Source organism: Melozone crissalis, unplaced genomic scaffold, assembly GCF_028551555.1.
Source record: "Melozone crissalis strain CALT ecotype California unplaced genomic scaffold, PUWL_Pcris_2 ptg000208l_1, whole genome shotgun sequence".
NCBI lineage: Eukaryota > Metazoa > Chordata > Aves > Passeriformes > Passerellidae > Melozone > Melozone crissalis.
This window is the reverse complement of record NW_026535972.1, coordinates 706,512-722,791: the sequence shown is the minus strand read 5'-3', so window position 1 is coordinate 722,791 and position 16,280 is coordinate 706,512. Positions and strand designations below refer to the sequence as shown.

The window sequence follows — 16,280 nt, the reverse complement described above, 5'->3', positions numbered from 1 at the left end:
TATAGGGGACCGGGGGGTCTATAACGGGTCAGGGCTCTATAGGGGATCGGGCCCTGTGGGGCGCTCTATAGGGTCGCTCTGTAGGGTCGCTGAGCGGGTCGGGCGCCGCGCAGGGCCCGCGAGCGGAGCTGTCCCTGGTGCTGACAGCGGGACAGGACAGCGGCCGCCGCTGGGGGCCGCAGGGGACACCAGGGAGCGGCCTGGGGACACCAGGGACGGTCCCAGTTCGGGCGGCGGGCGATGGGACCCCCGCACTGCCCCCCGTGGGATGTGGGGTCCCTCAGTGCCACCCCTGTGTCCCCCATTCCCTCAGTGTCTCCGTGTCCCCCAATTCCCTCAGTGTCCCCCATGTTCCCCAGTTCCCTCAGTGTCCCCACACCCTCGGTGTCCCCCATGTCCCCAAGCGAGGCCGAGGCCACTCTGGTGCCACCACAGGGCCCAGGGGAGACCCAGGGCACCCCAACCCCTCCCAGGACCCACTCCTGCCTGTGCCCCTTCCCAAAATTCCCATCCATCCCAACATCCCCATTCCCATCCATCCATCATCCATCCATCCATCCATCCATCCATCCATCATCCATCAATCCATTCATCCATCCATCCGTCCATCCATCCATCATCCATCCATCCATCCATCCATCAATCCATCCATCCATCCATCCATCCATCCATCATCCATCAATCCATTCATCCATCCATCCGTCCATCCATCCATCCATCCATCCATCCCTCCCTCCCTCATCCATCCATCCATCATCCATCCATCCATCCATCCATCATCCATCCATCCGTCCATCCATCCATCCGTCCATCCCTCATCCATCCATCCATCATCCATCCATCCATCCATCCATCCATCAATCCATTCATCCATCCATCCTTCCCTCATCCATCCATCCATCATCCATCCATCCATCCATCATCCATCCATCCATCCATCCATCCATCAATCCATTCATCCATCCATCCATCCATCCATCCATCCATCCATCATCCAGCCATCCATCATCCATCCATCCATCCATCATCCATCCATCCATCATCCATCCATCCATCCAAACACTTCCATCCCCATGCATCCCAACACCCCCATTCCCAGTTTCCAACCCAACATTCCCAGTTTTCACCCCTTTCCCACTCCCATCTTCACCCCAACGTTCCCATTCCCATCCTTGTTCCTTTGGGATTTTGGGACACGGCCCCACCCCAGCAGGGATTTGGGGTTCCAGGAGCTCTCCCCGGGGTGTTTGACTCCCATTCCACAAGGAAAACATTCCCTAAAAACCGAGCAGGACCTTCCCAAGCCCAGGGATTCCCAAACTCCCAGCGGGAATTGTGGCTTTAAGGGACTTCAAGGATTTCCAAGGATAAGCTGGGATCGATGCTTCTTTGGGATCCTGCTCTGGATGTTCCGGATTCCTCTGGCCCCTGCCGAGGCCTGCCCACCTTTCCACGGAGAATGATCCCAAACATCCCCATTGGCCCAGGCTGAGACTGCTCCCTCTTTTCCCAGGGCTCATTCCCTGGATAACTGGGATGTGCTGGGAATTCTCATGGGCGTGTGAACACAGAATTCCCAGATTATTGAGGCTGGGAAAGAATTCCAGGGTCAGTGAGTCCAAGCTGGGCCCGATCCCCACCAGAGCCCCGAGTGCCACCTCCAGGAATTCCTTGGACACCTCCAGGGATGGTGACTCCAAAGCTCCCTGGGCAGGCCCTGCCAAGGCCTGACCCCTTTCCACGGAAAACGATCCCAAATCCGGGAGCTGGGCCTGCCCTGGCCCAGGCTGAGGCCGCTCCCTCTGTTCCCGGGGCTCATTCCCTGGAGCAGATCCCGATCCCCGCTGGCTCCTGGCAGGAGCTGGGCAGGCCCAGAAGGACATTCCCGATCCCGGCCCCGATCCCAGCGGAGCTGCCCCGGCCCCCAGCCCGGGGCACATCCCACTTTTCCCGGGCTCTGCCTGCACGGATCCCTGGGGGGCTCGGGGGCCCTTCCCGAGGCACTGCCGGCATTCCATGGGCAAGGATTCCACAATTCCCCAATCCTGGTGGGCCCTGCCTGGGAGGGACCTCAAAGCCCATCCCGAGGATCCCCCGGGATCCAGGAGATCCCACGGGCACAGCCCAGGAAGTTTTCCAAGCATTTCCATTCCCAGGATCCATGAATTACACCCTGGGCTGATCCCAAACCTTTGGCTCCCAGAATGGATCCTGGGGATCCACCTGGATCCGCCACAGCTCTGAAAAATGGGAGAAATTCCCGCTGGGACAATCCAGCCTGAGGAAAATCCACCCATTCAATCCTTCCCACCCTCCTTAACCCAAGTTTTCCCCTTTCCCTCTCACTCCCAGCTGAGTCCTTCCCACGGAGCCGCGGCGTCTCCTCATCCCCAAATCCCCAAATCCCCAAATCCTGACCCCTCTCCACATCCAACCCCCGCCACTTCCCACCCCAACATGGAATATCAGCTCCTGGAGCAGCAGCTGGAGCAGCTGGAACTGAGATTCTACCAAAAAAAAAAAAAAGGAATTTCCCTTTGGGAAAAGCCAAAGCTGGGAAATCCCAGAGCTGGGAGCACCCAGCAAGGCCCAGCCGCGAGCCCAGCCCAGGCCTGATGGAAATCGGGAAGCAAAGGGAAATCCCTCGGGAATGAGGGAGCCCCAGGGTGGCCCAGGGCTTCCAGAAGCTTCCCTGAGAATCCCGGGATGAGCCAGAGCCCGTCCTGAAGGAGCCCCGGAGCCGCCTCTGCTCCAGGCTGAGCCCAAACCCCAAATCCAGCTGGAGTTTTCCAGCTCAAATCCCAAACCCCTCCGGAGTTTTTCAGCCCAAATCCGTAATCCCTCTGGATTTTACAGCCCAAATCCCAAACCACTCTGGAGTTTTCCAGACCTTTCCCCAATCCCTCCGGTGTTTTCCAGCTCAAATCCCAAATCCCTCTGGAGTTTTCCCAAATCCCTCTGGAATTTTCCAGCCCAAATCCCAAACCCTTCCAGAGTTTTCCAGCCCAAATCCCAAACCCCTCTGGAGTTTTCCAGTCCCCTCCCAAATCCCTTTGGAATTTTCCAGCCCTATTTCCTTCCTGGCCCCGTTCCAGCCCCTCCAGGGCTCTCCAGGATTCCGGCTGGCGCCTCACCGGGGCAACCTTTGGAAAATTTGGGAAAACTCCTCATGGAAAATGTTTGGGATCGCCATCCCCACAGGGGTTTCCAGCCCCATAGATGTGACACTTGGGGACACGGAGGGTGGCCTTGCCCTGCTGGATCGATCCCAGGGGATTTTCCAGCCTCAGTTCCCCCCCCCACGGGCAGGCCGGGGTGGCAGCAGCAGCAGCTGGCACAGATGTCACCACCCCCCGTCACCCATCTGTCACCCTCAACCCCCTCCTGGCACTTCCCGAGGCTCCGGACATAATCCAGGATCGGGGCCGGGCATCGCTGCCACCCCTGAGCCCGGAATGTCACATGGGGGGGACAGGGTGACCCCAGGAACGGGCACAGCTGGACACAGACACGGGGTGGGCACGGAGTTTATTGGTGACCCTGGGCAGGGGGACACGGTGGCCATGGGGAGGGGGACACAGTGACCATGGGCAGGGGGACACGGTGGCCATGGCGGGGACAGGGTGACCATGGGGGAACACAGCGACCATGGGGGGACAGGGTTGGGTTTCCAGGGGGAGTTTGGGGCTGGGGGTGTCTGTGGGGTGGGCACAGGATGTCCGTGGGGTGGGACAGGGCAGGAGGTGTCTGTGGGGTGGGTATGGGGTTTCTAGGGAGCATTATGGGGCTGGAAGTGACTGTGAGCAGGGCACAGGGTGTACTATGGAGTGGAACAGGGCACAGGGTGTTTATGGGGTTGAGCACAGGGTGTCTATGGGGTGGGCACAGGGTGTCTATGGGGGATACAGGGTGTTTTTGGGGTGGGACAAGGCACAGTGTGTTTATAGGGTGGCACAGTGTGTTTATAGGGTGACCACAGGGTGTTTATAGGATGGGACAAGGCACAGCGTGTCACAGCGTGTTTACAGGGTGGGCACAGCCACCAGGTGCCCCTGCCCTCAGCCCCGCTGTCCCTGGCCGGCCAGGGGCTGCTCAGGGGGTGTCCCCGTTGTCCCCCTGTGCCAGCAGCAGATCCAGGTAGGCCCCAGAGATGAGGTCCTGCTCCCCGATCCCGAATTCCTGCAGCAGCTCCAGTGCCACGCGCTGCCCGTCCTCCTCGCTCTGCTCCGGCCGCAGCACCACCTGCGGCCACCCCACGGTCACCCAGGGTCACCAGGGTCACTCGGGGTCACCCGGGACACCACCCCCCCCCGTCCCCTCACCTCCAGCTCCAGGAAGTCCCCGAGCCCCTGCACCCGGTCCAGGTGCAGCCGGGTCTGGCCCAGCAGGAACAGGAGCCGCTCCTTCCTCACCGTGCCCAGCACGCCCAGGGACTGCGACAGCACCGCCTGGGGACACCAGGGGGGACTGGGGTGACGGGGGGGGGACAGGGATGGCACAGGGACCCTACAGTGCCCAGGCACTAGGACAGCACCACCTGGGGACACAGGGGGTTACAGGGGTGGCACAGCGGCTGACAAGGTGGCACAGTGGGTGACAGGGATGGCACAAGGGTTTACAGGGATGGCACAGGGGTGACAAGGTGTCACACACAGGGGCGCCCCCAGCCCCGCTCACCTGCAGCCCCTCGGGGTCGGCCGTGGGGGTGATGCTGAACTTGGACAGTTTGGGGCCGGCGCTGTCGGGGCGCTCGTAGAAAATCAGCTCCCCCCGGCCATCCTGGGGACAGCCACAGGTGGGGACAGGTGAGGGACAGGGCCAGGTGAGCACGGGGACAGGTGAGCACAGGGCCAGGGCCAAGCCCCTCCTGCCACCCCTCACCTGTGTCCGGCGCAGCTTGAGCCGCCCCCGCGGCACCCGGAAGAACGTGTCGGTCTGGAGCAGCACCTGCCCGGCCCCGGGGCACACCTTGGGCGGCTCCTGCCCTTCATCTGTGCCCGGCCCAGCCCCAGGGCACACCTGGGGCGGCTTCTGCTCCTCACCCGTGCCCGGCCCAGCCCGAGGGCACACCTGGGGCGCTCCCTGCCCGGCCCCGGGGCACACCTGGGGCGCTCCCTGCCCTGCCCCGGGGCACACCGGGCACACCGGGCCCAGCCCCCGCAGCCTCAGGGCCGCCCTCAGCGCTTCCTCCCGCGCCCTCAGCCGCGCCTTCACCTCCACGTTCCGCCGCATCCCGCCGAGCGCGCCCATTGACTGTCGCGCACGCACCACCTCCCCGAGGCGTCTTTCTATTGGTCGATTACACCGTCAATCAGCTAATCGCGTTGTTATTGGTTAGAGGCTGCCCGGGCGCTGCCCCGGCAGAGAGGGACGGGGCAGGGGCGACCATGGCGGCGGCGGCGGGGGGCCAGGGCTGCTGCAGCGAGGACGGCGATGTCCCCGCCGCCACCCGGCTGCAGGCCTACGCCTGGTGCCGCGAGTTCCTGTCTGGCTCCTGGAAGCTCATCGGCCCGGACGAGTTCGGCATCTGGCCCATCGGGTAGGAAGCGGAACGGGCGAGAGGCGTTCCCCCCCCCCGCCCTCTCCGCGGTGGTCTCGTCCCGGGGTTTAGGGAAGCGTCCCTCCCAGCGGCCCCGGTTACCCCAGCGCGGTGTCCGTGTCCCCTCACAGCGTCCCCTCACAGCGTCCCCTCACAATGGCCCTCCCAGCCGCCCCTGCTGCCCCCGGAGCGCTGTCCCTGTCCCCTCACAGTGGCCCCGGTTGTCCCCCGGAGCGGTGTGCCCGTCCCCTCCCAGCGGCCCCAGTTACCCTGGAGCGGTGTTCGTGTCCCCTCACAGCGTCCCCTCACAGCGTCCCCTCACAATGGCCCTCCCAGCTGCTCCCGCTGCCCCCGGAGCGGTGTGCCTGTCCCCTCCTAGTGGCCCCGGTTGCCCTCGGAGCGTTGTCCCTGTTCCCGGTGTCCCCTAGTTGCCCCCGTGACCAGTAGCCCGGTACCCCTCGGACTGGTGTCCCCAATTACCCTCCGGACCAGTGTCCCCGTCCCTTCCCCGACCCTTGTCCCAGTCCCTCTCCCAGTGTCCCCAGCTGCCCCACCCTGAAGCAGCATCCCCATCCCCCAGTGTCCCCAGCTGCCCTCGGCGCCGTGTCCCAGTGTCGCCTCCCAGTCTCGCCCTAGACCAGCATCCCTGTCCCCCGGTTGTCCCCATGGACTGGTGTCCTAGTCCCTCTCCCAGTTGCCCCCAGTTTCCCCCTGGACCCGTACCCCAGTGCCTCTTCCAGTGTCCCCAAGCATTGTCCCTAGGGACGGGGAGGGACAGACCCCCACGTGCTGTGCGGGTGGATCCCTGTCCCCAATGTCCCCTCATGTCCCCAATGTCCCCAAAGTCCCTGTCCCACAGAGGGGGGCTCAGTAACCTGCTGTACAAGTGTGCGCTGCCCGGGGTGTCCCCCTGGTGTCCTCAATGTCCCCAATGTCCCTGTCCCACAGAGGGGGGCTCAGTAACCTGCTGTACAAATGTGCACTGCCCAATGTGTCCCCAATGTCCCTGTCCCACAGAGGGGGGCTCAGTAACCTGCTGTACAAGTGTGCGCTGCCCGGGGTGTCCCCCTGGTGTCCCCAATGTCCCCAATGTCCCTGTCCCACAGAGGGGGGCTCAGTAACCTGCTGTACAAGTGTGCGCTGCCCGAGCACGTGCAGAGCGTGGGGGACGAGCCCCGGCAGGTGCTGCTGCGCGTCTATGGGGCCATCCTGCAGGTGAGGGGACAGTGACACCCCATGGGGACCCCAAGGGAACCCCCCGGGATCAGGGATCCAGCTGGGGTGGGGGGTGCTGGGGTTGCGGGTTCTGGGGCCATCCTGCAGGTGGGGGCACAGCCACACCCCATGGGGACCCCCAGGACCCCAAACCCCATGAGGACCCCAAAGGAACCCCCCGGGACCCCCTGGGATTAGGATTTTGGGGTGCCTTCCCACTGGGATAGGGGGTGTTGGAGCCATCCTGTAGGTGAGGGGACAACGACACCCCAAATCCCAAGGGAACCCCCGAGACCCAAACCCCGTGGGAACCCCAAGGGACCCCCTGAGATTAGGGTTTTTGGGTGCCCTCCCTCTGGGGTGGGGGGTGCTGGGGTTTGGGGTTCCGAGGCTCCTTGGGATGCTGGGTTTGAGGTCCCGTTTTTGGGGTGCCACTTTTGGGGGTGTTGGGTTGGGGGCCCGTTTTTGGGGTGCTGGTGTTGGAGTTACTGTTTTGCTGTTTTGGTTTTGGGGTAACAGTATGGGGATCCTGGTTTTGGGGCTGCTATTTTGGGGTCCCATTTCGGAGTCCCGATTTGGGGATCCCTATTTGGTGTCCCAAATCAGGGATCCGTATTTGGGGTCCCGATTTGGGGATCCCGTCTTTGGGGTCCTGTTTTTTGGGTCCCCTTTTGGGGATCCGTTTTGGTGTCGTGTTTTTGTGGTCCCATTTTTGGGTTCTCTATTTGAGGCCCCGTTTTTGGGGATCCCATTTTGGTGTCCTGTGTTTTTGGTGTCCCAATTTGGGATCCTGTTTTTGGGGATCCCTGTTTGCTGTCCTGTGCTTTTGGTGTCCTGTGGTTTTTGTGTCCCAATTTGGGGTCCCGTGTTTGCGGATCCCATTTTGGGGGTCCCATGTTTTTTGTGTCCTGATTTGGGGTCCTGTTTTTAGGGATCCCTGTTTGGTGTCCTGTGTTTTTGGGGTCTCATTTTTTGGGATTCCTGTTTAGTGTCCCAGTTTGGGGTCCTGTTTTTTTGGATCCCTGTTTGGTGTCCCAATTTGGGCTCCTGTTTTTGGGGATCCCTGTTTGGTGTCCTGTGTTTTTTGTGTCCCGTTTTTGGGGATCCCATTTTGGTATCCTGTGTTTTTTGTGTCCCAATTTGGGGTCCCGTTTTTGGGGATCCCCATTTGGTGTCCCTATTTGGGGTCCTGTTTTTGGGGATCCCTGTTTGGTGTCCCGTGCTTTTGGTGTGCCAATTTTGGATCCCATTTTTGGGGATCCCATTTTAGGGTCCTGTGGTTTTTGTGTCCCAATTTGGGGTCCCGTTTTCAGGGATCCCTGTTTGATGTCCTGTGTTTTTGGTGTCCTGATTTTGGGTCCCATTTTGGTGTCCCAATTTGGGGTGCCATTTTGGGGATCCCCTTCTGGTGTCCCATTTTGGTGTCCCAATTTGCGGTACCATTTTTGGGGATCTCTGTTTGGTGTCCCAATCTGGGATCCCATTTTTGGGGCTCTCATTTTGGTATCCTATGTTTTTTGTGTCCCAATTTGGGATCCCATTTTTGGGGTTCCCTGTTTGGTGTCCTGTGTTTTTTGTGTCCCAGTTTTGGGATCCCATTTTTGGGGATCCCATTTTGATGTCCCATGTCTTTTGTGTCCCAATCTGGGGTCCCTTTTTTGGGGATCCCTGTTTGGTGTCCTGTGCTTCTGGTGTCCCAATTTGGGGTCCTGTTTTTGGGGATCCCCGCTTGGTGTCCTGTTTTTGTGGTCCCTATTTGGGGTCTCATTTTTGGGGCATCCCTGTTTGATGTCCTGTGGTTTTTTGCATCCCAATTTGGGATCCCGTTTTTGGGAGCCCATTATGGTGTCCCAATTTGTGGTCCTGTTTTTGGGGTTCCCTGTTTGGTGTCCTGTGTTTTTGGTGTCCCAACCTAGGATCCCATTTCTGGGGATTCTGTTTTGGCCTCCTGTGTTTTTGGTGTCCCAATCCGGGCTCCCATTTTCGGGGCTCCCATTTTCGGGGCTCCCATTTTTGGTGTCCCAATCCGTGTCCCCGTTTTGGGGCGCCCCTGTCCCCCTCCCTCCCGCAGGGCGTGGACTCGCTGGTGCTGGAGAGCGTCATGTTCGCCATCCTGGCCGAGCGCGCGCTGGGCCCGCGCCTCTTCGGGGTGTTCCCGCAGGGCCGCCTGGAGCAGTACCTGCCGGTAGGATCGGGGTCCCCCGCGCCCCCCGGGCCCCCCCGGGCCCCCCCAACGCCCCGTGCCCCCCCAGAGCCGGCGGCTGCGCACCGAGGAGCTGCGGGACCCGCGCGTCTCGGCCGAGATCGCCGTCACCATGGCGCGCTTCCACGGCATGGCCATGCCCTTCAACAAGGAGCCCAAGTGGCTCTTTGGGACCATGGAGGGGTGAGGGGACCTAGATTCCACTGGGAAAGGGGAGGGGGGACTGAAATCCCACTGGGAATGGGGAGGGGGACTGAAATCCCACTGGGAATGGGGAAGGGGGACTGAAATCCCACTGGGAATGGGGAGGGGGGACCAAAATCCTACTGGGAATGGGGAGGGGGGACCAAAATCCCACTGGGAGAGGGGAGGGAGGACACAAACGTCACTGGGAACAGGGAATGGGGTGAGGGCACCCAAACCCCACTGGGAACAGGGAGGGGGGACCAAAATCCTACTGGGAACAGGGATTGAGTGAGGGGACCCAATCCCACTGGGAATGGGGAGGGGGGACACAAAATCCACAAAATCCCACTGGGAACAGGGAATGGGGTGAGGGGACACAAACCCCACTGGGAATGGGGAGGGGGGACACAAAATCCCTCTGGGAATGGGGATGGGGAATGAAAATCCCACTGGGAATGGGGATGGGGTGAGGGGACTTGATCCCACTGGGAACGGGGAAGGGGGACACAAATCCTACTGGGAACAGGGAATGGAGTGAGGGGACCCAAAATCCCACTGGGAATGGGGAGGGGGACCAAAATCTACTGGGAACGGGGAATGGAGTGAAGGGACCCAAAATCCTACTGGGAACAGAGAATGGGGTGAGGGGACCTGATCCCACTGGAAGAGGGGACTGGGGACTCAAATCCTACTGGGAGTGGGAAGTGGGCACACAAATCCTACTAGGAGTGGGGTGGGACAGCTCCAAATCCCACTGGGAGTGGGGACCCAAATCCTGCTGGGAGCAGGGAATGGGGAGGGAGAGTTCCAAATCCCACTGAGAGTGGGGAATGGGGACCCAAATCCCACTGGGAGCAGGAAGTGGGGACCCCAAAATCCCACTGGGAAGAGGGAATGGGATGGGAGAGCTCCAAATCCCAGCGGGATCATGAACTTGTGAGGGGGGACCCCAAACCCCATTGGGATCAGGAGTGGGGACCCCAAATCCCATTGGGGTCAGGGAGTGGGGACCCCAAATCCCATTGGGATCAGGGAGTGGGGACCCCAAACCCCATTGGGGTCAGGGAGTGGGGACCCCAAATCCCATTGGGATCAGGGAGTGGGGACCCCAAATTCCATTGGGATCAGGAGTGGGGACCCCAAATCCCATTGGGATCAGGGAGTGGGGACCCTGGGAGTGGGGACCCCAAACCCCATTGGGATCAGGGAGTGGGGACCCCAAATCCCATTGGGATCAGGAGTGGGGACCCCAAATTCCATTGGGATCAGGGAGTGGGGACCCCAAACCCCATTGAGATCAGGAGTGGGGACCCCAAATCCCAGCAGGTCCAGACCCCAGGGGTTTCTGTCTGCTTCCAGAGGGTCCTGTGGGACACAGAGGGGGGACACTGGGTGGCCTTGGGGTGGCCGGGGCTGGGCAGGGAGCTCTGGGGGTTCTGTCCTCGGTGTCCCCGTGCTGTCCCCACACTGTCCCGTGTCCCCAGGTACCTGCAGCAGATCTCAGAGCTGACGTTCTCGGAGCCAGCACAGCTGCAGCAGCTGGAGCAGCTCCGGGGCTACAACCTGGAGCAGGAGATGAGGAGCCTCAGGTCACTGCCACCCCCTGGGTGTCCCTCTGCTGTCCCCTGTCCCCACAGGGCCCCCAGGGCAGGGATCCTCTGGGGACAGGGCGTCTGTGGTTCTTCCCTCTTTCCCCCTCTGTCCCTGGTGTCCTCTGTGTGTCCCCGTGTCCCTGGTGTCACCCGTGTTCCCCACGCCCTTGCGGTGTCCCTGGTGTCTCCCCTGTGTCCCCTGTATCTGTGTCACCTCTATCTCCTGGTGTCACCCATGCCTTTGTTCCTCTGTGTCCCACGTGTCCCCATGTCCCCTGTGTCCCTTATCCCTGGTGTCCCTGTGTCCCCCATGTCCCTGGGGTGTCCCTGGTGTCCCCTGTATCCCCCATATCCCCATTTCCTTGGGCCATCCCCATGTCCCTGGCATCCCCATGTCCCCGTTTCCCTGGATCCCTGTGTCCCCAGTGTCCTTGTATACCAGGTGTCCCCAAAGTCCCCAAAGTCCCTGTGCCCCCATGTCCCCGTACCCCTGGTGTCCCCACCATGTCCCCATATCCAGGGATCCCTCCCACGTCCCTGGGCTGTCCCCAGCCTGTCCCCAGCCTGTCCCCAAGCTGTCCCCCTGACCCTGGGCTGTCCCCAGGCTGTCCCCCTGTCCCCACCCCTGTCCCCGTGTCCCCTCTGAGCCCCTCTCGCCCCTCAGGGACCTGCTGGAGGCCACCCCGTCCCCGGTGGTTTTCTGCCACAACGACGTGCAGGAGGGTGAGTGCCACGGGTGGCCCTGTCCCCAAAACCCCAAACCCCCCAAAACCCCACAGATCCCCCATAAATGCCCCAAACCCGAGCCCACAGGGAACATCCTGCTGCTGGCGGGGCGCGAGGCCTCCTCGGAACGGCTCATGCTCATCGACTTCGAGTACAGCAGCTACAACTACCGGTGGGCTTGGGGGTCCCCGGTGGGCTTGGGGGTCCCCGGGGGGTTTGGGGGGTCCCTGGGGGGTTTTGGGGTGTCCCTGGGGGTCCCTCACACTCCATGATCCCACTGGGATTTGGGGGCTTCCTGCTCATATTCCTGGTGGGATTTAGGGGCTCCCCCTCCTGCGACCCTGCTCTTTTTTTAGGGAGATTTTAGGGGGTCTCTGGAGGCTTTGGGGGCTTCCTGCTCATATTCCACGGTCCCAGAGGGATTTGGGGTCTCCCCATCACCACTCCGTGACCCCGTTGGGATTTGGGGGCTTCCCGCTCATATTCTGTGGTCCCGGTGGGATTTGGGGTCTCCCCATCACCACTCCATGACCCCGTTGGGATTTGGGGTTTCACCTCTTTGCTCCATAATCATGGTGGGATCTGGGACTTTAATCCCCTCTCCAGGCTCCCAGGGGGGTTTGGGCTCCCAGTGGGGTCAGTGCTGATCCCTCAGTGATTTTGGGGCTCACAGTGGGGTCAGTGCTGATCCCTCAGTGATTTTGGGGCTCCCAGTGGGGTCAGTGCTGATCCCTCAGTGATTTTGGGGCTCACAGTGGGGTCAGTGCTGATCCCTCAGTGATTTTGGGGCTCACAGTGGGGTCAGTGCTGATCCCTCAGTGATTTTGGGGCTCCCAGTGGGGTCAGTGCTGATCCCTCAGTGATTTTGGGGCTCACAGTGGGGTCAGTGCTGATCCCTGGTGCGTTTGGGGCTCACAGTGGGGTCGGTGCTGATCCCCAGTGATTTTGGGGCTCACAGTGGGGTCAGTGCTGATCCCTCAGTGATTTTGGGGCTCCCAGTGGGGTCAGTGCTGATCCCTCAGTGATTTTGGGGCTCACAGTGGGGTCAGTGCTGATCCCTCAGTGATTTTGGGGCTCACAGTGGGGTCAGTGCTGATCCCTCAGTGATTTTGGGGCTCACAGTGGGGTCAGTGCTGATCCCTCAGTGATTTTGGGGCTCCCAGTGGGGTCAGTGCTGATCCCTGGTGCGTTTGGGGCTCACAGTGGGGTCAGTGCTGATCCCTGGTGCGTTTGGGGCTCACAGTGGGGTCGGTGCTGATCCCTCAGTGATTTTGGGGCTCACAGTGGGGTCGGTGCTGTGTGACCCCCCCACAGTGATTTTGGGGCTCACAGTGGGGTCAGTGCTGATCCCCAGTGATTTTGGGGCTCCCAGTGGGGTCGGTGCTGTGTGACCCCCCTCCGTTGCAGGGGCTTTGACCTGGGCAATCACTTCTGCGAGTGGGTTTACAGCTACAGCCACGAGGCCTGGCCCTGCTTCCAGGCACACCCCGAGCACTTCCCCAGCCGCCAGCAGCAGGTCTGGGGGCCGGGGGCCCTTTGGGGAGGGGGGCTTTGGGGTCCCTTTGGGGTTCCTTGGGGCTGAAAGGTCCCCTGGGGGTGTCCCTTGGGACTGGGCAGGGGTCCCTTGGAGAGGTCCCTTGGGGACAGGGAGGGGTCCCTTGGGGTGGACGAGTCCCTTGGAGGGGTCCCTTGGGGCTCAGGGTGTGCCTTGGGGCCAGGGGGTCCCTTTGGGGTCCCAGCCCCGTGTGCCCCCTCCCCAGCTCCATTTCATCCGCCATTACCTGTCTGAGTGCTCAGGGGTCCCTTTGGGGCCAGGGGGTCCCTGGAGTGTCCCTTTGGGGCCAGGGGTGTCCCTTTTCCCTGGGGGGTCCCTTTGGGGTCCCTTTGGGGTCCCAGCCCCGTGTCCCCCCTCCCCAGCTCCATTTCATCCGCCATTACCTGTCCGAGGTCTCAGGGGTCCCTTTGCGGGTCCCTTTGGGGTCCCTTTGGGGTCCCAGCCCCGTGTCCCCCCTCCCCAGCTCCATTTCATCCGCCATTACCTGTCCGAGGTCTCAGGGGTCCCTTTGCGGGTCCCTTTGGGGTCCCTTTGGGGTCCCTTTGGGGTCCCAGCCCCGTGTCCCCCCTCCCCAGCTCCATTTCATCCGCCATTACCTGTCGGCGCTGTCGGGCGGCCCCGGGCGGGCCCCGCAGGAGGAGCAGGAGCGCCTGGAGGAGGAGATGCTGCGGGAGATCGAGCGGTACCGGGGGGATTTGGGGGGATTTGTGCCTCTCTTTGGGGTCTCTGTGCCGCTTTTGGGGGCGTCTGTGGGATTTGGGGGGGTCTTTGTACCTCTGTTTGGGGTTTCCGTGCCACTTTTGGGGTCCTCTGTGCCATGTTTTAGGGTTTCTATGCCCTCATTTGGGGTCCTCTGTGCCACTTTTGGGGCCCTGTGTGGTTTTTTGGGGTCTTTGCACCTCCATTGGGGGTCTCTGTGCCACTCTGGGATGTCTGTGCCGCTTTTGGGGGCGTCTGTGGGATTTTTGGGGGGCTTTGTACCTCTATTTGGGGCTCTCTGTTCCACTTTTGGGGTCTCTATACCTGTATTTGGGTTCTCTGTGCCACTTTTGGGGTCTCTGTGCCCCCATTTGGGGTTTCTGTGCCACTTTTGGGGTCCCCCGTGCCAATTTTGGGGTCCTCCGTGTGGTGTTTTGGGGTCTTTGTACCTCCATTGGGGGTCTCCGTGCCACTTTGGGATGTCTGTGCCACTTTTGGGGTCCTCAGTGGGATTTTTGGGGCCCTCTGTTCCACTTTTGGGGTCTCTATACCTGTATCTGGGTTCTCTGTGCCACTTTTGGGGTCTCTGTGCCCCTATTTGGGGTCTCTGTGCCGATTTTAGGCTCCCCTGCCCCACGCCCCCCTCCCGTGGGTGTTTTTGGGGTGCCCTGGGAGGGTTTTGGGGTCTCACCCCCCTTTTCCCCCCAGCTTCACCCTGGCCTCACATTTCTTCTGGGGGCTCTGGTCCGTGGTGCAGGCCAAGATCTCCACCATCCACTTCGGGTACCTGGTGAGCTTTGGGGGGCACTGTGCCCCTGTGGGGTGTGGGGGGCCCCACAACCCCCTCAGCACACCTTTGCTCCCCTTTTCCCTCATTTCACCTCCCTTTCCCCATTTCTCCCCTTTCCTTCCTCTTTTCCCGGTTTGCCCCCCATTTTCTCCCATTTTGTCCCCTTTTTTCTCACTTCTTCTCCCATTTTCCCCCTTTTATCCCTCCTTTTTTTCCCCTATTTTCCCTTTTTCCCCCTTTTCTCCCCTTCTTCCCCCCCTTTTCCCCCCATTTCCCCCCTTTCCCCTCTTTCCTTTTTCCATATTTGCCCCCCATTTTCTCCCAGTTTTTCTCCCATTTTCCCCCTTTTATCCCTCCCTTTTTCCCCCCTTTTCCCTCTTTCCCCGCCCTCTCCTCCCTCTTTCCCCCTTCTCCCTTTTCCCCTCCATGTTCCCCTTTCCTCCCCTTCTTCCCACCCTTTTCCCCCCATTTTTTCCCCTTTCCTTTTTCCCGATTTGTCCCCCATTTTCTCCCCTTTTTTCCAAATTTTTCTCCCATTTTCCCTATTTTATCCCCCCTTTTTCCCTCCTGCTCCACCCTTTCCTCCTTCTTTCCCCTTCTCCTTTTTTTCCCCCATTTTCCCCTTTCCCCCCATTTTCTCACCCTTCTTCCCCCCCCCTTTTCCCCCCATTTTTTCCCTTTCCCCTTTCTTTCCATTTTCCCAATTTGCCCCCCATTTCTCCCCCTTTTTCTCCATTTTTTCTCCCATTTTGCCCCTTTTATCCCCCCTTTTCCCCCCCTTTTCCCTCCATCCCTGCCCTTCCCTTCCTCTTTCCCCTTCTCCCTGTTTCCCCTCATTTTCCCCTTTTCCCCCATTTTTTCACCTTTCCCCTTTCTTTCCTTTTTCCCAATTTGCCCCCCATTTTCTCCCCCTTTTTCCCACTTTTTCTCCAATTTTCCCCAATTTTTCCCCCCCTTTTCCCTCCTGCCCTGCCCTTTCCTCCCTCTTTCCCCCTTCTCCCTTTTTCCCGCTTTTCTCCCCTTCTTCCCTCCCTTTCCCCCCTTCATCCCATTTCCCCCCCTTTTTTGCCCTTTCCCACCCTTTTTAACCCCTTTTCCCCCCTTTTTTGCCCATTTCCATTTTCCCTCCTTCCCTGCCCTTTCCTCCCTCTTTCCTCTTCCCCCTTCTCCCCTTTTCCTCCTCCTTTTCCTCCTCCTTTTGCTCTCCCTTCTTCCCCATTTCCCCCCTTTTTTAACCCCTTTTTTAACTCCTTTTTGACCCCTTTTTAACCCCTTTTTAACCCCTTTTTCCCCAGGATTACGCCCAGAGCCGTTTCCAGGCCTATTTCCAGCACAAGGCTCGCTGCTCCTGAGGGGATCCCCCAAATCCTGCCCCCCTACCCCCCCCCGGGCTCTGGGGGGGCGTTGGGACGGTTGGGGGGGTTTGTAACGGTTTGGGGGGGCCCCGACAGTTTGGGGGGCGCCACCACAACGGTTCGGGGGGGCTGAGCCCCGGGACCCCCCGGCACCCCGGGACTCGGCAGCAGAGGTGGGTGGGACCGCCTTCCCCCAATAAGGGTGGGATTTGGGGTGGGGGCTGCGGGCACCCCCAGATCCGCACTGCTGGCCAGTAACGGGGGTTTGGGGTGGGTTTGGGGGGTTCGGGGTGCGGCACAGGGGGTGGGCGACCCCCGTTTGTACCTCAGTGCCCCCCGCCCGCAGCTCGGGGGCCGGGGGGGCTCCCGGGGTCGCCCCGTTGCGACAGCAGAATGTAAAACTCAGACCAATAAAGCCGC

At 60.8% G+C, this 16,280-nt stretch overlaps 2 protein-coding genes across 3 annotated transcripts; one reads left to right on the top strand and one right to left on the bottom strand.

Moving 5' to 3' along the window:
* Positions 1-4,018: 4,018 nt before the first annotated feature.
* LOC128949246 (uncharacterized) lies at positions 4,019-5,232 on the bottom strand. Its single transcript, XM_054294105.1, has 4 exons — positions 4,882-5,232; positions 4,678-4,779; positions 4,323-4,448; positions 4,019-4,242 (listed from the first exon to the last, which is right to left on the bottom strand). Exons 1-4 carry the CDS (start codon positions 5,230-5,232, stop codon positions 4,093-4,095), a joined length of 729 nt encoding a protein of 242 aa, XP_054150080.1. The 3' UTR covers positions 4,019-4,092.
* Positions 5,233-5,367: 135 nt separating this feature from the next.
* On the top strand, positions 5,368-16,042 carry CHKB (choline kinase beta). Of its 2 annotated transcripts, XM_054294088.1 has the most exons (11): positions 5,368-5,539; positions 6,646-6,754; positions 8,826-8,939; positions 9,007-9,140; positions 10,628-10,732; positions 11,400-11,458; positions 11,549-11,633; positions 12,869-12,977; positions 13,592-13,698; positions 14,424-14,505; positions 15,801-16,042. In XM_054294088.1, exons 1-11 carry the CDS (start codon positions 5,388-5,390, stop codon positions 15,855-15,857), a joined length of 1,113 nt encoding a protein of 370 aa, XP_054150063.1. In that variant the 5' UTR covers positions 5,368-5,387; the 3' UTR covers positions 15,858-16,042. The 2 variants fall into 2 exon arrangements, with proteins under 2 accessions (XP_054150063.1, XP_054150065.1); XM_054294090.1 differs by lacking the exon at positions 10,628-10,732.
* The last annotated feature ends 238 nt before the right edge of the window (positions 16,043-16,280 follow it).

What these genes read in the sequence shown, in the direction of transcription:
- LOC128949246 (XM_054294105.1), bottom strand. Translation starts at nt 5,232, where the DNA reads ATGCGGCGGAACGTGGAGGTGAAGGCGCGGCTGAGGGCGCGGGAGGAA. An exon ending in CCGACCCCGAGGGGCTGCAG is followed by an intron (nt 4,449 to 4,677) that starts GTGAGCGGGGCT and finishes TGGTGTCCCCAG; the next exon opens with GCGGTGCTGTCGCAGTCCCT. An exon ending in GGGACTTCCTGGAGCTGGAG is followed by an intron (nt 4,243 to 4,322) that starts GTGAGGGGACGG and finishes GGGTGGCCGCAG; the next exon opens with GTGGTGCTGCGGCCGGAGCA.
- CHKB (XM_054294088.1), top strand. Translation starts at nt 5,388, where the DNA reads ATGGCGGCGGCGGCGGGGGGCCAGGGCTGCTGCAGCGAGGACGGCGAT. An exon ending in CAGGAGATGAGGAGCCTCAG is followed by an intron (nt 10,733 to 11,399) that starts GTCACTGCCACC and finishes CTCGCCCCTCAG; the next exon opens with GGACCTGCTGGAGGCCACCC. An exon ending in CCATCCACTTCGGGTACCTG is followed by an intron (nt 14,506 to 15,800) that starts GTGAGCTTTGGG and finishes CTTTTTCCCCAG; the next exon opens with GATTACGCCCAGAGCCGTTT.